Genomic DNA, 21,231 nt, shown 5'->3' on the forward strand with positions numbered 1-21,231 from the left:
CAGAGATATAGACGAGTAAAGTTGCAAAATCAGGAAAAATTAGGGGGTTACAAGATCAGCATTTACGCATGCGTCACCGGCTCATTCGAGTCCGCGCGCGAGTGGAGCTACAGATCAACACAAACGGATTTAAGTAACGATTAAACCGTTTAAGTAGAATTTTCGTAGTTTTTCTGAATAGAAGATGTCTATTTATATGCCATGTGTATAGGAATTGGAGAAAGGTAAGCGAAATTAGCGGTATTTGTTTATTTCTGGTGACCCATTTAAATCATGAGCTGACGCAAGCAGCTTACGAATTGCGTGTGTGGCTTACGCGCGCGCGCGCTCAGCTGAAAACCCTTTCGAGCCTCCTTAATTATCTCTCAAAAATGCATGGTTATCCCCAATTTTCTTTTTGGATACCAAGAGTACTTACTAAGATCTACTTTCTCCGGACAGTTTTAAACCGCGCAAAAATATCACTGTCTTGCTAAGCATCACCGATAGGAAACCCGAGTATCTCGAGACGCGCAGAACGTATGCGCAATAACAATAGTAGGCACCGCCCTTAAAATAAGACAAAATAGCCCCACAACACAACTGAATCATGAAAACAGCTTTGAACCAAGCGAACAACCATTCGTAGAATTTCAAAGTTAGTAGATTTTTTTAAGAATGTTCTTTTTTTGTTATGGGTAACCAGTTTACTAACTAGCCGGCGACTAAGTTAAAAACTGCTACCGATTCACGCTCGCTGATTTGTTGTAAAGTACACGACAAGGTACCAATCTCTTAACGTTGTTTCCGCCGAAATTTGGGCGGCCGGCGAAGAAAAGCCCTGGGAACAAGATCGCCAATCTCTGAAAGAAAGATATCAGCAAAAAACTGCACGTTATTGCGTGCATGCATGCATTCATCATGCTTGTTCAGAAATTCTATTACTACCTTCCCCCTGCTGAGAAAGCTCGATGCTAGTCGTCAACCGTAGGAAATTGGCTCAATAAAAAGGAAATCTCGCTTAACACACAAGGCGATATTGAAAGTCAGTTATGCTGGAATAGTGTATGGAATGCAACAGTCAAAATCAACACAACGGTGGTAAGAAACCAAACTGAAAGAAGGCAACCCATCGGCGTTTTAAAAAGAGAAGTATAGTTGACTAACAATTTGAGTTTTTAATTTTTTAATATCTTTTCATCAAATTCCAAAGAAATTTTTTTCTCTAGCTCCTTTTATTTCTCCAAAACATTTTAAAAGTTCATTGAAGATTTTTGTACATCTCCCGTTGGTCCGGGTGGCTTCTGTTACAATATACAAAGAGCGTTCTGACTCAGGTCGAAGCGAGTTAAAATGTACGAGTACAAATTGCCTCAGAAACCTTTAACAGGCGCAGTAGACGCAACTGCTCTCTTAAATATGGAATAAGACAGCTAACCCCAACGTTAAACATTACCGCATATTTTACTTCACTTACTGGTACCAGTTGGTAGTTTGACACGAGTGCATGCTAAGCTTCAACCCTCGGGTCACATCATTGTATTGCTCTAGCTCCTTGTTCCACAATTTCGCCGGAAGGTAGAATATTGATGCTCGTTTTGAAACCCACAGAGTCAGTCAGAATTAGGTTGCTAGACTGATTTCCCGCTCACTGCGTTAACAATTTGAGAGTGGCTACAATGTCTTCTTAAAAAAAGATTAAAACTTTTGTTCTTTTTGCGTGAGAAATGAAAAAAAATTATATGAAGTAGTGTCATTAAATACTTAAAATTCCTTTTAAAATGTCTTCAACATTTTTTCCTTGACATTTAAAAAAGTTTTGCATATATACATTTGATCCACTATTACTATACAAATTGTCGTAGGGTAAAAATAATGACACGCTGTCCGCTTTGAATTGTGACTTGACAACAACTTGCTTTTTCATCGAGGGAAAAATCAATTCTTTGGCCAGTGAGATTCCTCTACCAAGCATTTCTTTTCCTCGTAAAATGTCAACAACTTCTCCCACATAGGATGATGCTTTAACAGATGCTTGTTACCTGCGGAGAATTATATAAGACAGAATCATGCAAGAAATGATTACCGTTTCATTTCCACCTAATTAAGTCAATTATTCCCGCAATAATAAGAGAGCAGGATACCACACCATACAACGTTTCAGCGAAGATCACGGATGCCCAAACTGTTCCAGGTATCCATTCGCAATTTCTAGGCAGCTGACATTGATATTGTATCTAAGAAAACGGCTTGCAAAAGACTATTTCCACTGAATTGCTGTTTGCATAGTGAGACTTCTCAAATGAAAACTAAGTTTGACTTACATTAAAATGCACAACTAGTATCTCTTTGAATGGCCGGTTGTGTATTCTCGCTTTGAAACAGAGGAAAACCGTATCTAGAAATGTGCAATTAGATCGTGGTAACGCCCATTATGTACAAGAAATGGCGACGCAGTCAGCATGCTTCAGTTAATATTAAGGATTCCTTCATTTCGTTGGATGACCTATCTGTAGCAGAAATCTTAATCTTTAGGATGATGCTGGATTTTTTTTTTTCTATGACGCATAATACAGATAGTTTTCTTTCTTGTTTCTTTCGATAGGGAAGTGCTAAAACACTCGGTAATTAGGAGAAGGAGGTCGACTTGTGCTACGATGACTCGTTTTTTTTTTTCCCCTGTGCCCGCGTCATCATCAGACAGATTCAATCATGGTCTTAGCTCAGACAAATTTAACAACAACACAGCCAATGGATTTCTAACCGCAACTTAGGGCTTGGCGCTTGAAGGTGATAAAAATTGCGAGAGTTATAAAAATCACAGTAATAGACCAAATCGGCTAATTCAATGTTGTATCCAATTCAAATCTCCCGGGGTTAAGATTCTTTGTGTATTGTATTTTGAATTCTAAATAAATGTAGCGTTCACATTCAAATGATTTGGAAATACCTGGATGAAAACGTTTTAGAGGAGTTTTCAAATGACTGTCGAAAGTAATTACGCGATTGCAAATGCTTCGCTTAGGGATTGGTTCATAAATCTGACGCCATCTTAGAGCGGTTTTCAGTTGAGTGTCGTAAAACAAATACCAAAGTAATTACTCCAACCAATCACGGCAGGTGCAAACAGCGCAATGAAACAATGTGAATTTGTAGCAATTCAATTCCATGTAACTTGCTAAAAGCGCAGGAAAAATCGCGGATGCAAGTCGCGATTGGTTTTGGGTGTCCTTCCCATTGTTTGATAAACTGGCGCGATATTTTTTAACCAATCACCAAGCATAGCAATTACAATCGCGTAATTACTTTCGACAGTCATTTGAAAACTGCTCAATCAACCAATGAGAAGGGAAACTAAAGCCAATCGCAACTTGCAAGCGCGATTTTCCCGCGCTTTAAGCAAGTTACATGGAATTGCTACAAATTGGTTCATTGCGCTGTTTGCACCTGCTCTGATTGGTCGAAGTAATTACTTTGGTATTTGTTTTACGACACTCAATTGAAAACCGCTCTATTTCCAAAGGGTAAAATAGTGAGTTAACCGATTTGGTCTATTGTGACATTTACATATAGCGGAAAAAGGGCGTAAACAAGAGCCCATGACTAGGAGGCTACAGCTCCAATACTAGGTCTATGTAATGGCATTTTCACAGATCAAGCTATTTTTAGACGAGTTTTCAATACGATTTGGCTTGCACGAGTGCCATTCCTCATTCCCATGTGGATCAATTTCTCATGCAAGACTTGTGATTGGCTGGAAAGGTCCGGTTTCACGGGAAAATCAAACTATAAATAACTTGGTCTGTAAAAACGCCGTTTCATAGATGCAATGAAGTTGTAAGCTCCTAGTCATGGGCTCCTGGCGTAAAGCAAGCGAGATTTTCCTTTCGAGAGTATTTACCAATAATGCAAAGTCCTTTTCGAGCTCGTGTGAGGCCGACGTTCATTTGATGCTCATCTGTCAAAAACCCCAGGTGTTCACTGAGCCAATGCTTGGAAGGCTCTGGATCGAGATCATCTGTCTTCCCAGAACGAACCAAGGACAATATGACGTAATCCCATTCACTTCCTATAGCAGCAAATATTACTAAAAGTTAGAATTGTTACAACAATAATAATAATAATATTAATAATAATAATAATAATAATAATAATAATAATAATAATGATAAAATAGACGATACTTCTGATGCATCAATTGAACTAGCTCTTGAATTGTTAATGAGGAGCTTAACTGACGTGACAACGACTACCATGAGGTTTCATGATATCAAGAGTCCATTACCCAAGAGTAAGTATCTGGTATCGAGTTTGTCCCCATCAGCGTCAGAAAAGTGTCTACTTTTAAACCAAGTTTTCCGGGAAAATAAACAATAGTCGTATCCCCGCGCGGGCATGTAACATCCTCTGTATATAACTGAAATTAACTAGTTTGAATGATAAATATGATGGCTAGTGCTCTAGAAGAGGGCGGCACAGGGTTAAACTAAACCAAAATTAGGTCAATTACTCGTTACTCTCAGCTCCTAGCCTCAACATTGCCTTTACGATTTTTTCAGGACTTAATCTACAAAACCTGCAACATTGTCATCACCCTCGAAAACAAATGTTGCAGTTCTTGTTTGACACAGTTTAAGCTGTGTATCAGGCCAAGTTGAAATAAGCAATTCAAAAAGTTGATTGTTGTTGGATGAAAATAGAGTTCAACAAGTAGCCTTAAGTTGAACGGCAATCGTTTTCCAGTCTCAAGAGGTAAATGACAAAACGTTTGACACACATTTGTTGATAAGCAAACGTTGCACAATGTTGAACCGTCCGTCATCAGCTAGGCGTAAAAATTGACCAATTTTCACTTTCAGTCGTAAAAAATTCTTCCTGTGTCTTCGTTATGGTTAAGACGATTACACATTTTAAGCTAGTACCTAAAGCGAAGACACCTGGCGCAGGTCCCGCAGAGTCATTTCGCGAATCGTAAGCAAAGCAAACGAAATTTTTAATTTAAGGCTGGTTTTCACTGGTGACGGAGTCGAAGTCGGAGTCGGAGTCGTAAAAGCGCTCATGACCTGGTAAAAATCAAAGATCGGAGTCGTAAGTGGAGTCATAAGCACGACGGAATCGGAGTCGGAAGAATCAGAACGTTCCCATTTTTGTCCGACTCCGCTTATGACTCCGTTGCTTATGATCCAGTGAAAACTTAATTGTCGGAGTTGGAAGGAGAAGCGGAAGAACCAACCAATCACAATGCTTGAAATCGAGCATAGTGATTGGTTTATTCTTCCGCTTCTGCTTCCGACTCCGACAATGCAGTTTTCACTGGATCATAAGCGACGGAGTCATAAGCGGAATCGGTATTGTGCTTCCGACTCCGACAGTTTAATTTTCACTAGATCGTATCCCTCTGCGCTTCTGATTACGACTCCGACTCCGACTGCGTCACTAGTGAAAACCAGCCTTTAGCAAGCCGTACTGTATATAACACGGCCCACTAAACTGACCAATCATGGCTCGCGTATTATCCGGGAAATGTTATGAAATAAGATTTCGAACTACTGGTACAAATGTGAAAAACCTATTGTGCTATCTGCATTTACATTGGCAAGATAGTTTGAAGTTGAAGCTTCTGTTGCTTTTTTAAATATAGTTTCATTCCTCGGCACTCTTTCAGTCGCTGAGACGTCAATGGTGAAGAAAGCGGTTTCGGGCATGTTACGGTGCATGTTATATAATTAAATAATGTGGTTGTATTTCTTTACCTTGGCTTTTAGCTATTGTTGTAACAAGGATTTTTTTGCACATGCCTTCTCTTTTTAAGGCAGTGCTTATCCTGTTTTTCTGTTCTCGGTACGGTGTTAAAACGACAACGTCAGCTGGACGTACGCCTCTCCTTGAAAATAGTCTGGCAACATGTACCTGAATCATAAAAAATGAGATATGATATTAAACGACGCCATGTTTGAAATGGTGACAAAATGACAGGACCTGGGAGGAGGGACTGGTGGGGCTACAGCTCTATCACTTAGCTTTTATTGCTTTGGTTCCTTTTAAGGATTCCAGGGCCCCATTTCCCTAACGTCCCGATAACTTTTCGATCCCCATTTATGAAACTGCCTTCCGCTTGTTTTCATAAGTTGTGTTTTAAAATGTTTTCAAGATAACAAAAAGCAAAATGATAGTGAAGTTTATTGACTTAAAATCTTTCCGTTCTTAAGATACAGAGGACATTATGACACCCGAAAAAGGCCCCAAAATAGTCGGGACTTTAGAGAATCGGGCCACTGCTCCAACCATAGTTAGCGCTAAAACGCGTTAAAGACCATGGAAACCGATAGCTTGATACCTCTTAACCAACAGTTAGCGCTAACTAGGCTTCGAGCAACCGGCCCCAGATCGATAACATGGTAATGAATGATAAATGGTAAAAAAAGAGGCCTATGATAGTATTCGTCTTGGCCATATTTTTAGCCATATCACTTTCACATGGTCTCTGTAGGCTGTCTCTCAGCCATATTACTTTAGCATAAGGAAAGGTTACGTTTATACAAACGCTGGCCGTGTAGCACTTATATTTTAAACAGAGTTAACTGAATAGAGTGTAATGTGTAGTGCTAGATTTTCTATCCCATATGAACCATGTGAGCGTTAGCCCTCCTACTGATGGAAATGGGCCCACACAAGGACAGAGAAAACCCACCCTGGTCAGAGTTTTTCTCTGTCCTTGTGTGGGCCTATTTCCATCAGTAGGGCTAACGTTCACATGGTTCATATGGGATAGAAAATCTCTCATATTACTTTAGCATAGTCTCTTTCTTTCTCTTTCAGTGAAAGTTGAATCGCCTGAAAAAGGTAGGTGATGAGATGAACCAATAAGCTCCTCCAGTAGTAGTGAGAATTCAAAAAAGAAGTTCTCAGGATTGAGATTATTTTTCTTAGACGGTGGATATCGATAGATTGTTATTAGGAGAAACTTATAATCCGACATGTGATAACCAAGTCGAGTTGTTCGAAAGACGGAAAACAGTGGTTTGCTTTTGCTTATGCTTTCTTATTTAATGAATTCCTTGCAGGACTATTAGATCTAACATATACCTAGACCTACTTGTAAGGGCGGTGGTGTTGCCCTAATCACACGAAAAGGACTCGCAGTTGCTAATTTCCGTTTCGTAAACGGTCGTTGCCATTTTTGACAGGTCGATGCCATTTTTAGTAACCAAGCCTTTTTACTCGGTTAGCTTTCAATGAACTGTTAGGGTTAGCTTGAAGTTCATTTTAATACTTTAAAATTGCGACGTCTGGAGTGGTTAACTCGGTTGTATAGTGGTTATTCTAAGTTTTTCGAATTTTTTTTTCAAAATTCTAAGTGACATACGCTGCTAATCTAGTCCTAGATTTAGTATATTTTTCCTCATTTGCAAACGACAAACTTAACTGCGAAAATAGTTCTAAGTGTCGTTCAAATGGCAACGACCGTTTGCGAAACGGAAATTTGCCTCGCCGTTACACAAAAGATCGTTACCAGTTAATCATGTCTCAGTGATGGATATCACACCCAGGCGATGAGATAGCAGTAGTAATTTTCGTTTTAACAGAGTAAGCGTTCCGAAGTGCGAAACGTGTAGTACGCCCAAAATTTGGCAGAGAAGACTCAAACTGGACGGTCGGTGCGACCGGATTAATGTAATGTAAGTAAGGGTCATTCACCTCTGGTTCCGCCCGAGCAGAGGTGAATAAATCTGATATCCCCGAGTGAAAGGCCGATAAAATGCTCATTTTACACATTGGTGAGGTTTTCTAGAAAATGTACTGTTGTTTGAGATGTCGGTAAAACAGCTTGATGAAGATTTGTAAAGAAACAAATATATGTAGGCTCTAGGGACTTAAATAAGATCCATGTGCGTGAAAAATTGCAAAAACAAAATTGCCATGGTCTGAGTTGAATATTTAAGTGTAGTTTGCCTCGTGTTGTAATTTGCACTGTGGATTACCGGCATAATTAAGTTCAGCTGATGTCGAAGTATGAGTGAATCGGACTCCAGTGATGATAATTTCATCACAAAAAGCAGTTTTTCAGGCTGGTACTATTCAGTCGTCTTGCGAAGATGAAAGTTTGTTGGATATGCCAGCAGATCATTTTGATGGTTTAGATGTAAAGGAAACAGTGACAGAATTATTCGAAGAAGTAACGCGGAGTGAGTCCAGTGATGAAGTGGAAGAGACTAGCAAGAAGGTTGGAGTATCAACACTAATTTCCATCCGTCAAACTGACATTGGACATTTCGTAACAATTACACGACTCAATATCCCATGTTAGTATTGACAAGGTTACCGCTGTAAAAAGAATGAAAACAGGCAGAATTACAGCTTTAGTTCAACAAGAAATAGCGTTTCTAAGCGAAGCCGCGCTGATCTACAGTAGTTAGGTCTAAAAACCCCGTTGAAGACGGTTCACTTTCAATTGTTTTGCTGGGTACTATTAAGGCAATGCTCTAAAAAAGTCGACTTTCCGGGAGCTTGTCTCGTTGGTCAAGCTAAGTGGATATCGGAAACTGCATGGTGAAGCCATCGATCAGGGTTCAACTCTTTGCCTCACCTCTTGTGAATCTTCTCAGCTTGTTTAAAATCTTTGTTTCGTTGAAGTAGATTGTAGGTCGTATAAGTTGAATAAAAAGGGAAATGTCAGTTTGAGGGATGGAAATAAGTGATGACCTGGAGTATCGCGACGTGGTATTGAAATAGTGACACAGGGAGAGATTGAGGAAAGGAATAGAGAACGAATCCCACAAATTACACGAAAGTCGACGGCTTGGCATACTAGAGTATGGGACGAATGGGCGCTAGAGCGAAATTCTCTTCCGTTGGAACAAAGAAAAGCGGATGACTTTACTGTTGTGCCCGAATATGACTCTCTTTATACATTATGCGATTTGGAACTCTGTTTTTGGCTCAATAAGTTTGTCCATGAAATAAAAAAGAAAGACGATTCTGAGTATCCACCAAATACGCTTTATCAGATTTGCGCTGGATTGCAAAGAGCTTTAAGAGAGAATGGTTTGCCAGAGTTGGATATTTTCCGAAATCCGAGATATAAACTATTCCAAGATTCCATTGATTCGCGAATGAAAACTCTAACACGTACTGGATTGGGAGTCAATGTCAAACAGGCAAAATCAGTATCAGGAGACGAAGAAGAGATTCTGTGGTCGAAGGGACTGTTGGGTGAAGATAACCCTCGCTCGTTGGTTAACACTTTAGTTTAGTTTATTTGGCAAGTACTTTTCGCTTCGAAGTAGCGAAGAACACAGAGAGCTCCGTTTTTCTCAATTGGAAGTTATTGAAGGAGACTTATATTAGTCCAAAGAACAAGACTAAAGTCGCAAAGCATCGCAAAGTCAAGGCAGAAGTTGTCGAGCATCATGAAAACATAGTGAATCCAGAGAGATGCGTAGTTCGTTTATACAAGAAGTATGTTAGTAAATGCCCAAATGATGTAATTGGAGGTAGTGTATTTTATTTAACTCCGAAACGGAAGTGGAATGCAGGTGATGAGATTTGGTTTACTTGTTCACCAATAGGAAAACATTCTTTGAGATCTGTAGTTGCTGATATGTGTAGGAAAGCAAATTTCGAAGGGTACTATACTAATCATTCATTAAGGGCTACCATGGTACCTGAAAAACTTGTTATGGAGCGAACTGGGCATAGGAATGTGAAATCGTTGCACGAATTTCGAAGAGGTAGCTCAAAGGAACGAGAGGCCGTGTCCGATGTTTTGCAACTTTCTAAGAAATCGTTTTTGTAGGAGGATACGCGCGAGCCTCTGCGTAAGAAAGTTGCTCTTGATCGTAGTAGCGTAGATACTTCATCTAGTTCCACGTTTACATTTGCTTACCGCAAATTTGTTTTGAACATGAAATGAAACTTGTATAAATTGAATTCATATAATGTTATTAAATAAATGATTCAATAAAATGGAAGTGTTATTTGGTGCAGTAATATTGTAGTGTATTTGATGTTTTGAGGGGAATAACTGCAGGGGACAAATAATGTAAATTATTTGCCGACATGACGCTCAATAACATTTCACATACTCCTTGACAATGCACATGTGCAATTATATTTGTACAAATATCATATCAATCACCTACGCTAGTAATGTGAGAATACCACAGAGATATTGTGGATCAATGGAAAGTAGGAAAAATCCGAACCCCAGGTTGGATCTGCACCCACGACCCTCCGTGATCCAGTCGAATGCTTTAACCACTGAGCTACTGGAGACTTTCGGCAAGAACCCTTGCTCACCACAGAGTCTCAAATAGCTCAGTGGTTAGAGCATCCGACTTAATCACGGGGGGTCATGACTTCAAATTTCATGTGGAGCTCAGATTTTTCCCAGTTTCCATTTGATTCACAATACCATTCATAGACTTAAAGCAGTAAAAATTTGTCAAGAGGTTGCGGATTCGAAAACGCAACCTTTCGCGCCATAGTTCGCACTGGATAACTAGTGAATGTTTATTTTTTTTAGGGTAATTCAAAAAATCCACCAGTTTCGTATCCGCGCATGTCGAATCCGTTTAGTTAAGCGACGCTAAAAAGCAGTAAATGACGACTGCAGGTGCTCATTCAGTTCTTGCCGAAAGCTGTTTTCAGGAACGTTCTTCTAATCCTATAGAGATAATAAATTTAATCACCGTTTAATAGCTACTCGGGTGATAGTTTAATCGTGCTGCGCGGTCCACTTTCCCTTTCAGAGAACTTATCACAATGACTTGAGTAATATTTACATTGATTTGGATGATATCTTTCACTCAATCGTTCGAACAGTACTTCAAGTGTACTTACCACTTTTCTAACTTCTTTCATGTTTGCCTTTGACTGTTCATTGCTTTGTGACGTTTTTATAGCGCTGGCCTCCTCTTCGCCCTCAACATGACAGAATGCCATAGGAGACGAGTTTTCTGGCCAGAAAGACTTCAGGGGGACCGATGCTGGCACTGATGGATCCGTCTTGAGTTTTTCATCATAAAAGTAAGTAGAGGGAAATCGGCAAATTTTATCGTGCTGTGAATTAAAAAGTGATCACGTGATCATTGAGGTCTCAAGCTTAAAAAAGCGAGAACAATTGCTCTACGAAGTAGGAAGAGGGGTCTCCTGGTTCACGCGTGAGACTCCCGGCGGGGATTAGCCCTGGGAACGAAGTTGATGCAGTTAATGCCGTGCTGACCGCTGCTAGATTTCTTCATACTCGTGCTCATTTTAATTTTACTCTATATACAATTCAACTCATTTTAAGATTCGCTTTCTCAGTCTTTCAAAATTATACATTCCCAAATAGCCACGTAATGACGTGTAACCAGAGTGTCACCTACCGTGAAGCTAATTTCAAGATTTCAATCATGAGAAAGTTAGACATTTTTTTAACTGTTTCATTTATTTTCCAAATTCTTGCCCTCCGCTTCAGGAGTTGATCTTCACCAAATGGACCGTCGACCAGTATTAGCCACTACTAACCAGTCCCGAGTTGCTCGAGCATCGTTTGCGCTAACCAGCCTTAAATGCCATGGAAACCTGTTGGTTTTGATACCTCTTAACCAGCGGTTAGCGCTAACCAGATTTCCAGTAACCGGTCCCAGGTTATAACTGGCCGGCCATTGGTGAACGGCAAAAATCATACTCGAAAATCAGAGTGCTTTAATGGTCCGAGATCCGAACCTGCGACAGGCCGCTAACTCTACTCGTAGTACAGGAGACTCGTGGGAGGTGCACTCTCAAATCGGGTTAACGTTCATGGAACAACCGTCCTCTGTGACTACTGATAGGAATTCTTTTTGCTTATGTTCAAGAAGCGTTCGTAGCTCTTTTATTATTTTAAGTTTTGTTCAACAGTGCCCGGGAAGGAATCCTATAAAATATCTAGGTAGTAGACCGAGAAGATTCGTCCCTTAATCCCTCTCCGGATCGAAAAGACTTGTTTCAGTTCTTCTGCTAAGTACACACCTAGTTTTTGCTTACCATTCTATACTGTAACTCCAACATCAAGGCTCTTTCGGATAGCCGTTCAAACATAGAGATATTCAAACCAAGGGTCTCTGCCATTTTATCCTGGATGACTGGCTGCAGCTGCTTGTGATCACCAATTAGAACTACTTGTCGGGCTTCCGAGCACGTCATGGGCACGAGTGATTCAGGCTCCAGGCACATGCCGCATTCATCCACAATGCATTGCTGAATATTACAGGAAGTGGCTATTCTTGGTCTACCGGCTGCTACGCAAGTGCACAGAACAATGTGCACCCGCTGAAGTGCCCACTTCTCGGCCTCACCGATTAACTAATAAACAAAGGATAACCAAATTATTCCTTTTTTCATTTCTGTATTTAGCTGCATGCAACTGGGGAAATCGTAAAAGTTTGCAAGGAAGGAGGAGAGATGGTGAATTATGGGTGAGGCCTCTATTTCTTGAGCCCCTGATACCAGAGGGTCAGAACAAAAACAGTGCGATATGAGAGGCCACGTAAATTTAACCTCCTGATAACAGAATGCGAGTGTTTTAGTGTTATAATATGTACTTGTTAAAAAGAATTAATATTTTGTATGAAAATATCAATATTATGATTGCAATTAAAAATTGAAGCGCAGCCGGGATGAGACATATATGAAATACAATAAAAAGCGTTCTCTGGCTAAACTTTTTTTTTGAAAAGGATTATAAGCTATTGAAAAGGAATATATTTGAAAAGGAATGTATCTTAAAGCAGAAATTTTCCAAACCACCCACACATGCCATCCCTTCACCTGAAGAATTTGGTTGGCATGTTTTTTAAATGGTTTGCGGCTCAAAAGAACCCTAACGGTTTTGCTGTCCTTCCTTTCATCAATGGTGTTACGCAACCCCCAACAAGAATTCTTCGAAGGCACGATATTCAAGTTGTAAATAAGCCCCTCAAGACTTTGCAACAAGAATTCCTTTCTCCTAAATTCAGACCAGCTATTGAACACCAACCCAACGTGGTTTATAAAATACCCTGTGCCGATTGTGATTGGTGTTATATAGGTCAAACTGGCCGTTGCTTTGAAACCCGCAAGAAAGAACACGTTAGGAATGTAAAAAAATGTGCTAATGGGTCAAACATTGCGAAACACGCGTGGTTTTTCGGTCATCGCATTGATTTCAATCATTCTCGAGTTATCGACAAAGGCTCTTTTCGTATTAGAAAAACTCTAGAGGCCTAGCACACCTCTGCTACCAAGCATGCTGACAATAACTCTAAGCCGATTCCTAATCAGTATAGCATTCTTTTTTAAACAATAGCCACCTTTTTTCATACTTTTACTCTGTTCTTTTTATCACTTTTATCTCGCCTTTTCTGTATATATTTCACTTATTTACATTCATGTTTCATCCGTGGAAGGCTGTAGATCGACAGCCGAAAGCTTATATTCCTTTTCAAAAAAAATTTTAGCCAGAGAACGTTTTTCATTGTATTTTATTATGATTACAATTGTTGACAGTACTGTCGCGACAACTACTTTCGTATGTTTTCCAGCCCTCCGGAGCGTGTTATTAAACCTCGTTCCCAGGATCTCTTCGTTTGCTTTGGGCTGAAGAAAGGTCCTGGGAACGAATCTACACGTCTTCAAGGAGATTTTGCAACATGTTCTCTTCTCTAAATTAACGATTACTGTTAATTGTTAATTTGCTTTCAATTTACTATTGTCGTTAATTTAGGACACTGTGTCCCAGGACGTGTGGTAGCAAATAAAAAGAAAAAAGTAAAAGGAGCCCTGAAGCATAAGAATAGCAAATAAGTACATACTTTGCGATAAGCCTCCACATCAGAGTGGCTTGTCTTCACGCCGTTTATCCGGTCTTCATCAAAGCCGCGCTCAAACTCTCTTAATTGACTGGCGAACGGGCACCCAGCTCTTCGAATGACGTGATGTAATGAGACAGCCTTAAGCTCTTCATCCATTTCTTGAGCCTCATCGTCACTTGGATATCTCAGGAGCTTGCGTTTGTTTGGGATGGGAAATTCAGCTTGTTCTTTTAATACACCATATACACGAAGAATCTTAATGCCAGGAATTTTGAGCAATTTATCTTCACGGGAAAAACAATAGTGAGAAAAAGGTCATTTTAGACGGTTGCTCGAGTGAACAGTGTAGCATTTAATTATATTATAAACTATATACGAGAGTAGTGATAACGTGTGCCCGTAAGCCTAAGAACTGTCTTACTAATAGGCTACGATTCTGTTCAGTATTAAGATTAGGTTAAGCCGCTGTTAGACGTTGAAACTTTTCGCTGAAAATTATGTGCAACGACACTGCAAAAAAAGTTTCAGCAGGTGTTGCACCGTGTAACAAAGAAGGTCGAAACTCGTTCGGGAACGTTGAAACTAGTCTCGAAGTGTTGTTTGCATGGCCTTAGCCGGTTTCTGATTGGCTTACGCAGCGTAGCGTAACAAGACCAAGAGAGACCAGTTTCACGAACTGGTGTTACACGGTGAAACTCCAGCTTTTATCACCACTGCGAATCCTGCGACCGTTGCAGAGGTAGAAAGCCGTTCTAGTATCGTGAAACTTTTCTCGCAACGCAAGGTAAGAAAAGTTTCACGAAACCGACCATGTTACACGGTGCAATGCCTCCTTAAACTTGTTTCGCAGCGCCGTTGCACACAAGTTTCAGCTAAAATTGGAAACTCATTTTGGGACTGTAATGAAAAAAAAACGTTCGATTTCCAAGCCTACAGTGCATGCGCATTTTAGCCTACAGCTTGAATATTTGAAGGCGAAGAAGGTTCGGGTTCGCTAATATGATGCCTGCACTGGCTGCTACCCATTTGATCTCTCATCAGTAAATTAGTAAAATAAAAATATGAGTAGATTAAGGTAGCATTTAGTTATTTTGCCTCACTATTTTGCTCAATGTTATCCCAGCATAATGTAGAGAGCCTTACAAGCTAAGTGAGGCGTTGTCGTCTCAAGATTTCCTCGGCTATACGAGGCTCCAGGCGAAGAAACTGTCCTGATTTGATGCATCGAAATTGGAGAAACATGTCCGAAAATGTAAGTTTTAGTTGCAACCCCAACACGAAGTGTTCCATTAAGTCTAAGCATTTCCTACCTCTTTCTAATAACAGTAAGTTGAAGGTAAAGGTTAGAGTTATTTTCAGGTCTGGGAAAATGCAGCAGTTTATCCTTACTTGAGGAGCAGCATTTGGGGGGAACTGTCCGTATTCCCACCCTGCAAGCAGAGCCTCCTTTTGTCTTTTTCTATACTGAGGAGGAGAAAAAGAGGCTCTGCCTAAATCGCGTCAACTCTTTGAAGCCGCCGCATTCCGAACTTCTGGACTAGTCAATCTTGTTTTCTCTCGTCAAACCGGTTTTTCCAGGGCGAGCAGCCGTTTAGTGATAAAACCGATGGTTATAATTGAGCCCGCTGTACCGTGAAAACCAAGATGGCGGCGAGATCTGGTATATTAGGCTTGGGTTCGAGACTGTATCCTGGCAACATGCAGCGCATACTCAATAAACTTTTTACTCGATTCATGCAGAGTCTTTCTCGAGAACGCCAAAATCGAGCAAGCAAAAGAAAGGCTCTGCTAGCCGGGTGCGTATTCCGAGACACGTCGAGTGATTCTGAAGTTGAGGGAAAAAAGCAAGGCGACACTTCGTGACGCTTACTGAAATCCGCATGCATCTAATTACGTGCATATTTTCTGAACACATCTGAGAACATTTGAATTTGTTACCTCGCGATCGCTCCTGCTGACACTCTCTTAATTAAATGGTCTGAGAGCGGATAAGTGCGAGGATTGTTCATTCATTTCTTATAAAATCCGCATTAAGACCTACTGACGACGTCGTAGTTTCATTAAATGTGTTAAACCTTGACATATTCCGTGCCACTTTTTTATACATCCAGTATTACTTACGCGCTACAACGTCCACAGACTTGTTGGAAGGTCCACAGTAAATGACCTGAGGCGGTGCAAGCCGTTTGGTATGTTGTGAACTGTTTGAATCAACCGCTAAGTGATGACATTCTTCGTCCTGTGCTCGAAGTTGCATATTTCGTTTCGCGAACCAGTAGGCAATGTGAACGCCTGTGACAGTTTTCCCGGTTCCTGGAAAAAGACAACAATTACATTTCCAGATGGAACATGTCCTGGCAGGATTGCTTTGATTTTCCAGTTGGAATTCAAGAAAAAGGAAAGGCAAAGTACTGTCTAGATTAAATTCAATGTGCGAGCTCGAGCAGATTTTCCAACCAAATCAGCTGTAAGCCCACAAGCCTTCTTCATCTCAGCTCCTATAAGTGATACAAGTGATCTTTTTGCTTTTTTTTTTCAAAATGGGTATAATACATGATTTTGGTGGGACCAGAAACTTCCACTGAGTTATACCAAGTACGTTTTCCATCACGACAATGACGCTATCGTCAAAGTAGGGTCAATTAATCGTCCAGCGAGTTCACTTTACTTATAACAGACACGCTTCCTCTAGTTGCTAGTTTTAAATTCTCTGACCATGTCATATTTGATTATATTTCAAGACAAGGCCGGCGTTAACGCAGTACCTGATATGTTACCAATTGCAGTGGTGTCGCAAAATGCCACATTACATTTAAATCGGTTCGAACAGTATTCTTGAGAACTGACGATTCAGTCACAAGTATAGTTCAAAGGCAGTGCGTCCCAGTGGTTAAAGCGCTTGCCTTGAGATCCAGGGATCCTGGGTTCAAGACCCACTCGAGGAATCCTATCCTGGTAGTCCCTGGTTCAACGTCTAGGCTGCAATTGCAAATAGCCAACTGGTTTGCCTCCGGCCAGTTGGGATTCTTAACAGTTGTTGTTGTTCTGTTCCGTCATTTCGTTGTTTCATTGGCCCTGAAAAGCCCGTATGGGGAGTGGTCAATTAAGTGTGTATTAAATTGTATTGTATTGTATTGTGTTGTGTTGTATTGTTTAATAGCTTTACTCACCAGGTGGTCCCTGGACAAGGGTAAAGGGTTTTGCGAGCGCATCTCTGACTGCTTTTTCCTGGTACTGATTCAGTGGCTTAAGCCCACAAGAAGGATGCTCCTTCACAATCGAAAGACTGGAAGATGGTGGTTTATCAAATTTTTCTGAAGAAACAGAAATGTTCAGTTCTTCATAGCTTTAAGATCCTCTTGCTTACATAAAAGACAGTTATGTTAAGCTCCATTGTAACTTGGTGCACAAACGATGACACTATCATCTATCCATGCACAAGTTGCTTCTTTGGCGTCCACTTTATTGGCTTAAGATGGGTTCAGCGGCATTTTCAGTCTGTGTGACCCTGGATTATGGAATTACTTACCAAAGGATATTAAGAATAGATCTAATGCAAACTTTAAACACATTTTTTCTTGATTGTTAGTAAATAGTTGTGTACTTACCGTAGAGTTCCGATAGTAGCGACCCTCGTTACTTTAGGAAATAGCAGCCTTTAGGGGTCGCTACTTTCGGGGGGTCGTTACTTTCGGGGGGTCGCTACTTTCGGGGAACACAGATCGTTTAGCGAAATAAAAAATGAACAACATTTTATTTGCATTCCATATGTATAGATTGTGTTTCATAAAAAGAAGATAACAATGATAGATACAGCAAAAAACCGTATATAGAAAACTATGTAGTTTTCAATTTCAATTTGAAGAAACGTTCCTGTTGTTAATACGAAATTATACCGGTTTACGGTAGTTCTTTCATCGCTACATCAATGAACCGATTTCTCTGCGAGCAGAGTCTCCTTCGATCTTCCTAGATAAGTCGGGAAGAGGAAAGTAGACTCTGCCAGCCGGCTCGACATTTCGTGTTGAGCATGCGTTAAAACTTCAAACGTATTCGGGAGTCAGTCACGCGTGACTAGTAACCGCAAAATCTCAAAACCAAAACAAACAGTAGGGATATTTTCGAACAACTCTGGCAAACACACGACAACCAAGGAATCATTTCTTTGGAAACTCAAGACAGTTCAAGTTTTTAAATTGCCATTTCAATTTTGATTGAAAAAATTAATAGGTTTCTCAATTCCGGGAAACCAGTTTCTGGGAAATACTCATGGGAATTTAGACAGTTAAAAAATTGACACGCTGTTGTAAATTTAAAAAATATTGATGACGCGTGGCGATTGATCATGCGCACAAATTAAAACAACAGGTTTGACAAGTCGAAACTGGACTGACTCATACATCTCTTTGGATGAGCGGCAAATCAAAGAAAGTCGAGGTGGCTGGCAGAGTCTACTTTCCTCTTCCCGACTTATCTAGGAGGATCGAAAGAGACTCTGCTCGCAGAGTATGAACTAATGTCAAGGACGAATGGTGGCATAAAGCTTCCCTTGTTGTTAATTAAACTGCACGAACACATTATTGTACATTAAAACTTTGACTATTGATTGACAGCATACCATTTAAAAAACTTGGTCTTGCTACTTTCGGGGGGTGGGGGGGAAGGTCGCTACTTTCGAGAGGTCGTTACTTTCGGGGGTCGTTACTATCGGAACTTTACGGTAATTGAGCGCATTTGCGCACTTTTTATAAGGTGCACTACGTCAAATAATTCATGTATTATTATTATTATTATTATTATTATTATTATTATTATTATTATTATTATTATTATTACTTGCCTTGTGGAGGATCAAACCCCATACAGATAGACTTGACCAGCTGGGATGAGTCTAAGAGGCAATCTTTGAGTGCTGAGAGCATTCGTCTGCAGCGAAAACATCTCTTTTAATATAATGAAGGCGTGAAAACCCAAAGGAATAAGCTTAAGAGACACGTTTCATGTCTTGGGGTAATCGCTACAATGCAGCTCAGTCTGCAAGGGAGAAGAGAAGTCTCCCATAACCTGTACTTGCTTTCCAGTTCAACTTGTGCAAGTGATAGTAAGACCCGACCCCTCATCCCTAAGCTGGCGAGTGATTTTATTTAAGGACGGTGCCTACTATTGTTATTGCGCATACGTTCTGCGCATCTCGAGATACTCGGATTTCCTATCGGTGATGCTTACTAAAAAAGGTTTTTTCTTGCGCGGTTTAAAACTATCCGGAGAAAGTAGATCTTAGTAAGTACTCTTGGTATCCAGAAAGAAAATCAGGGGTAACCATGCATTTTTGAGAGATAATTAAGCTTTAATTTGAGAAAGAACGCCATACATTGCTTTGTATTTTAAAGCTTTTTACAAATTTTATTCATGAATTATCGTTGAAAAATGCGTGGTTACCCCCAATTTTCTTTTTGGATTTCAATAACACTTGTTAAGATCTACATTTCCTGGATAGTCATAAACCGGGACAAAAATATCTTTAATTAGTAGGCACCGTCCTTAACTTCATTTTGCAGCAAAATTGTGTAATTTTACAGTTCTTACAGAAAGTTACAGAAACTATAACTAAACAGGCTGAAAAAAGAGCAGATATTTGACGAAATTATCTTTAGAGTAGTGCTGATTCCTTTGCGGTAAATTTAGTGTCAAAAACGTTTGGTCACGTGATATCCTTTCTTGAAAACGTGCTTAGAAATACCATGATAAAAGGCTTTTACATGTGTTGGAGAGAAGAGTATCATTTTGTCTAACATATTAGGGACTTTAAGATCTACGACAGCGACCTGGACGAGAACGTCACCTCAAAGTATAATTTTGCTTTCGTATAAATGTCTTTCGCGATTATTCCATCTAGTTCGCGTCGTACAATGTGCGCGAAGTATCCCAAAAATAAATCGGTATGAGAGGTATCAGACTGAAAATAGAGAATGAAAGATTCTCCGTTGCATGCTCTCTAAAATTTGGTGATCTCAAGTCGTCGTTATGCAGAATGCCACAAAGATATGAGCTAAAATCCGTGCCGCACGTGCAGCACAATTATTTATGCTCTTTTAACCGATGATATCATCGTTTTCTGGCGTTGTCGTCGACGTCGTCGTCGTGGACATCAAGGTCCCAATTAGGCGTAGTCATCTGACTCTTGTGGTTGTCGGAGACAACTTGAGGAAAAAATCAACCTAGTAAGCCTAAAAGTGAATTTTTTAGAGTATAACCTGATCAGCTAACACCAGGCATATTTATTATGTAGTCAAACTGGTCCGAGGTGAAAAGGAGATTTCTGACGGCTAAGATGGACCGGTCACGATGCAGCGTATATAGGTTGCCAAAGTGTTCCCATTTTCTGTTTCCATTTTCTCGGACATAAAAACAAAAATGCATGAAAAGATTTTTTATTTAGTCATGTCGGAGTTCCAGTGGGAATTTTACTTTCCAGAACCGTTAACAGAAGCAGGCGAAGAGGCAAGTACCGAAAAAGGATCGGAAGAAAATAAAGAAAATACTGTCAAGAGAGCCAATGTGGTAAAAACCTCATTGAACTAGCTTGTTCTGTCCGTACTGGGAAAAGATTGGTCTCGTTCCTTTTTCTTTTTTTTTTTTTAAGTTTATGACAAACTCGTCAACCAATATTTTCTCAGTACCGTACCGACCAAGCAGGTTCACTAACATCTATATATAAACTTAAACGAAACTCGAACCTATCGCTGCAATGCACTACCATCTGAACTATTAAGACATATGGGTGATGGTCATTGTCCAGTTTGTACTATATTTGAAATTAATATATTTTGAACTGCGGAATGTTAGGACGCCAAGCCAGAATAATCATCGCAGTCGAGAGAGCCGCTAGGCAGTTGCCAAGGAAGCCTGAAAAATTCCAGGCAGAAAGATGTCGCTAAAGGAAAGTGGTTGCTATGAGAGAGTTGATCGTAACTAATTCTGTAGAGTCTCCCGAGATAAAAGCATCGAGGAAACAAGAATGAAAGGTATGTACCTGTGTGGAAGTGATCTGTGTATGACGTTTACTGTACATCGATTGCCACCTTCGGTAACTAAGCCCTCAGGAAAGTCTGACGATGATCGGTGCAGATCCATTTTCACTTCCAAAATGTCAGGTTCATCCTTCGATTTTGTAACGTCTTGAATAATGCAATGCCCAATCCAATAACTTGAGCAGTCATCACTGGATTCTTGAAAAGAATAGTCCTTCGGTGCCGGTAACGCTGGCTCATATTCAGAGACCTTGAGAGAAAACAACAAAATTCTTAACAATTCTTCCAACTTAGAAGCTATCGACAGATCAATAAAAAAAAGTGCTTTCATTTTAAGGGTCTCAGTGGTGCAGAGCAAAAAAAATTGACAATGACAAATGATTTCCTTTGTAGCAGATATTGTT

The 21,231-nt window shown here is 40.1% G+C and overlaps 1 protein-coding gene across 1 annotated transcript in view; it reads right to left on the reverse strand.

Annotated features, from left to right (window-relative positions):
- Positions 1-1,153: 1,153 nt before the first annotated feature.
- LOC137971178 (3'-5' exoribonuclease HELZ2-like) overlaps positions 1,154-21,231 on the reverse strand; it is a 53,062-nt gene continuing 32,984 nt past the window's right edge. The window contains exons 19-28 of the mRNA XM_068817940.1: positions 20,830-21,077; positions 18,637-18,722; positions 16,967-17,110; positions 15,918-16,109; positions 13,797-14,080; positions 11,992-12,309; positions 10,822-11,040; positions 5,733-5,889; positions 3,881-4,048; positions 1,154-2,021 (exon numbers count right to left, since the gene is read on the reverse strand). Of these exons, the coding sequence (XP_068674041.1) occupies positions 1,918-2,021; positions 3,881-4,048; positions 5,733-5,889; positions 10,822-11,040; positions 11,992-12,309; positions 13,797-14,080; positions 15,918-16,109; positions 16,967-17,110; positions 18,637-18,722; positions 20,830-21,077 (1,920 nt within the window). The 3' untranslated portion in view covers positions 1,154-1,917. The remainder of the gene's footprint in view (positions 2,022-3,880; positions 4,049-5,732; positions 5,890-10,821; positions 11,041-11,991; positions 12,310-13,796; positions 14,081-15,917; positions 16,110-16,966; positions 17,111-18,636; positions 18,723-20,829; positions 21,078-21,231) is intronic.

The sequence above is a fragment of the Montipora foliosa genome, chromosome 9 (genome assembly GCF_036669935.1).
Source record: "Montipora foliosa isolate CH-2021 chromosome 9, ASM3666993v2, whole genome shotgun sequence".
Taxonomy (NCBI): Eukaryota; Metazoa; Cnidaria; class Anthozoa; order Scleractinia; family Acroporidae; genus Montipora; species Montipora foliosa.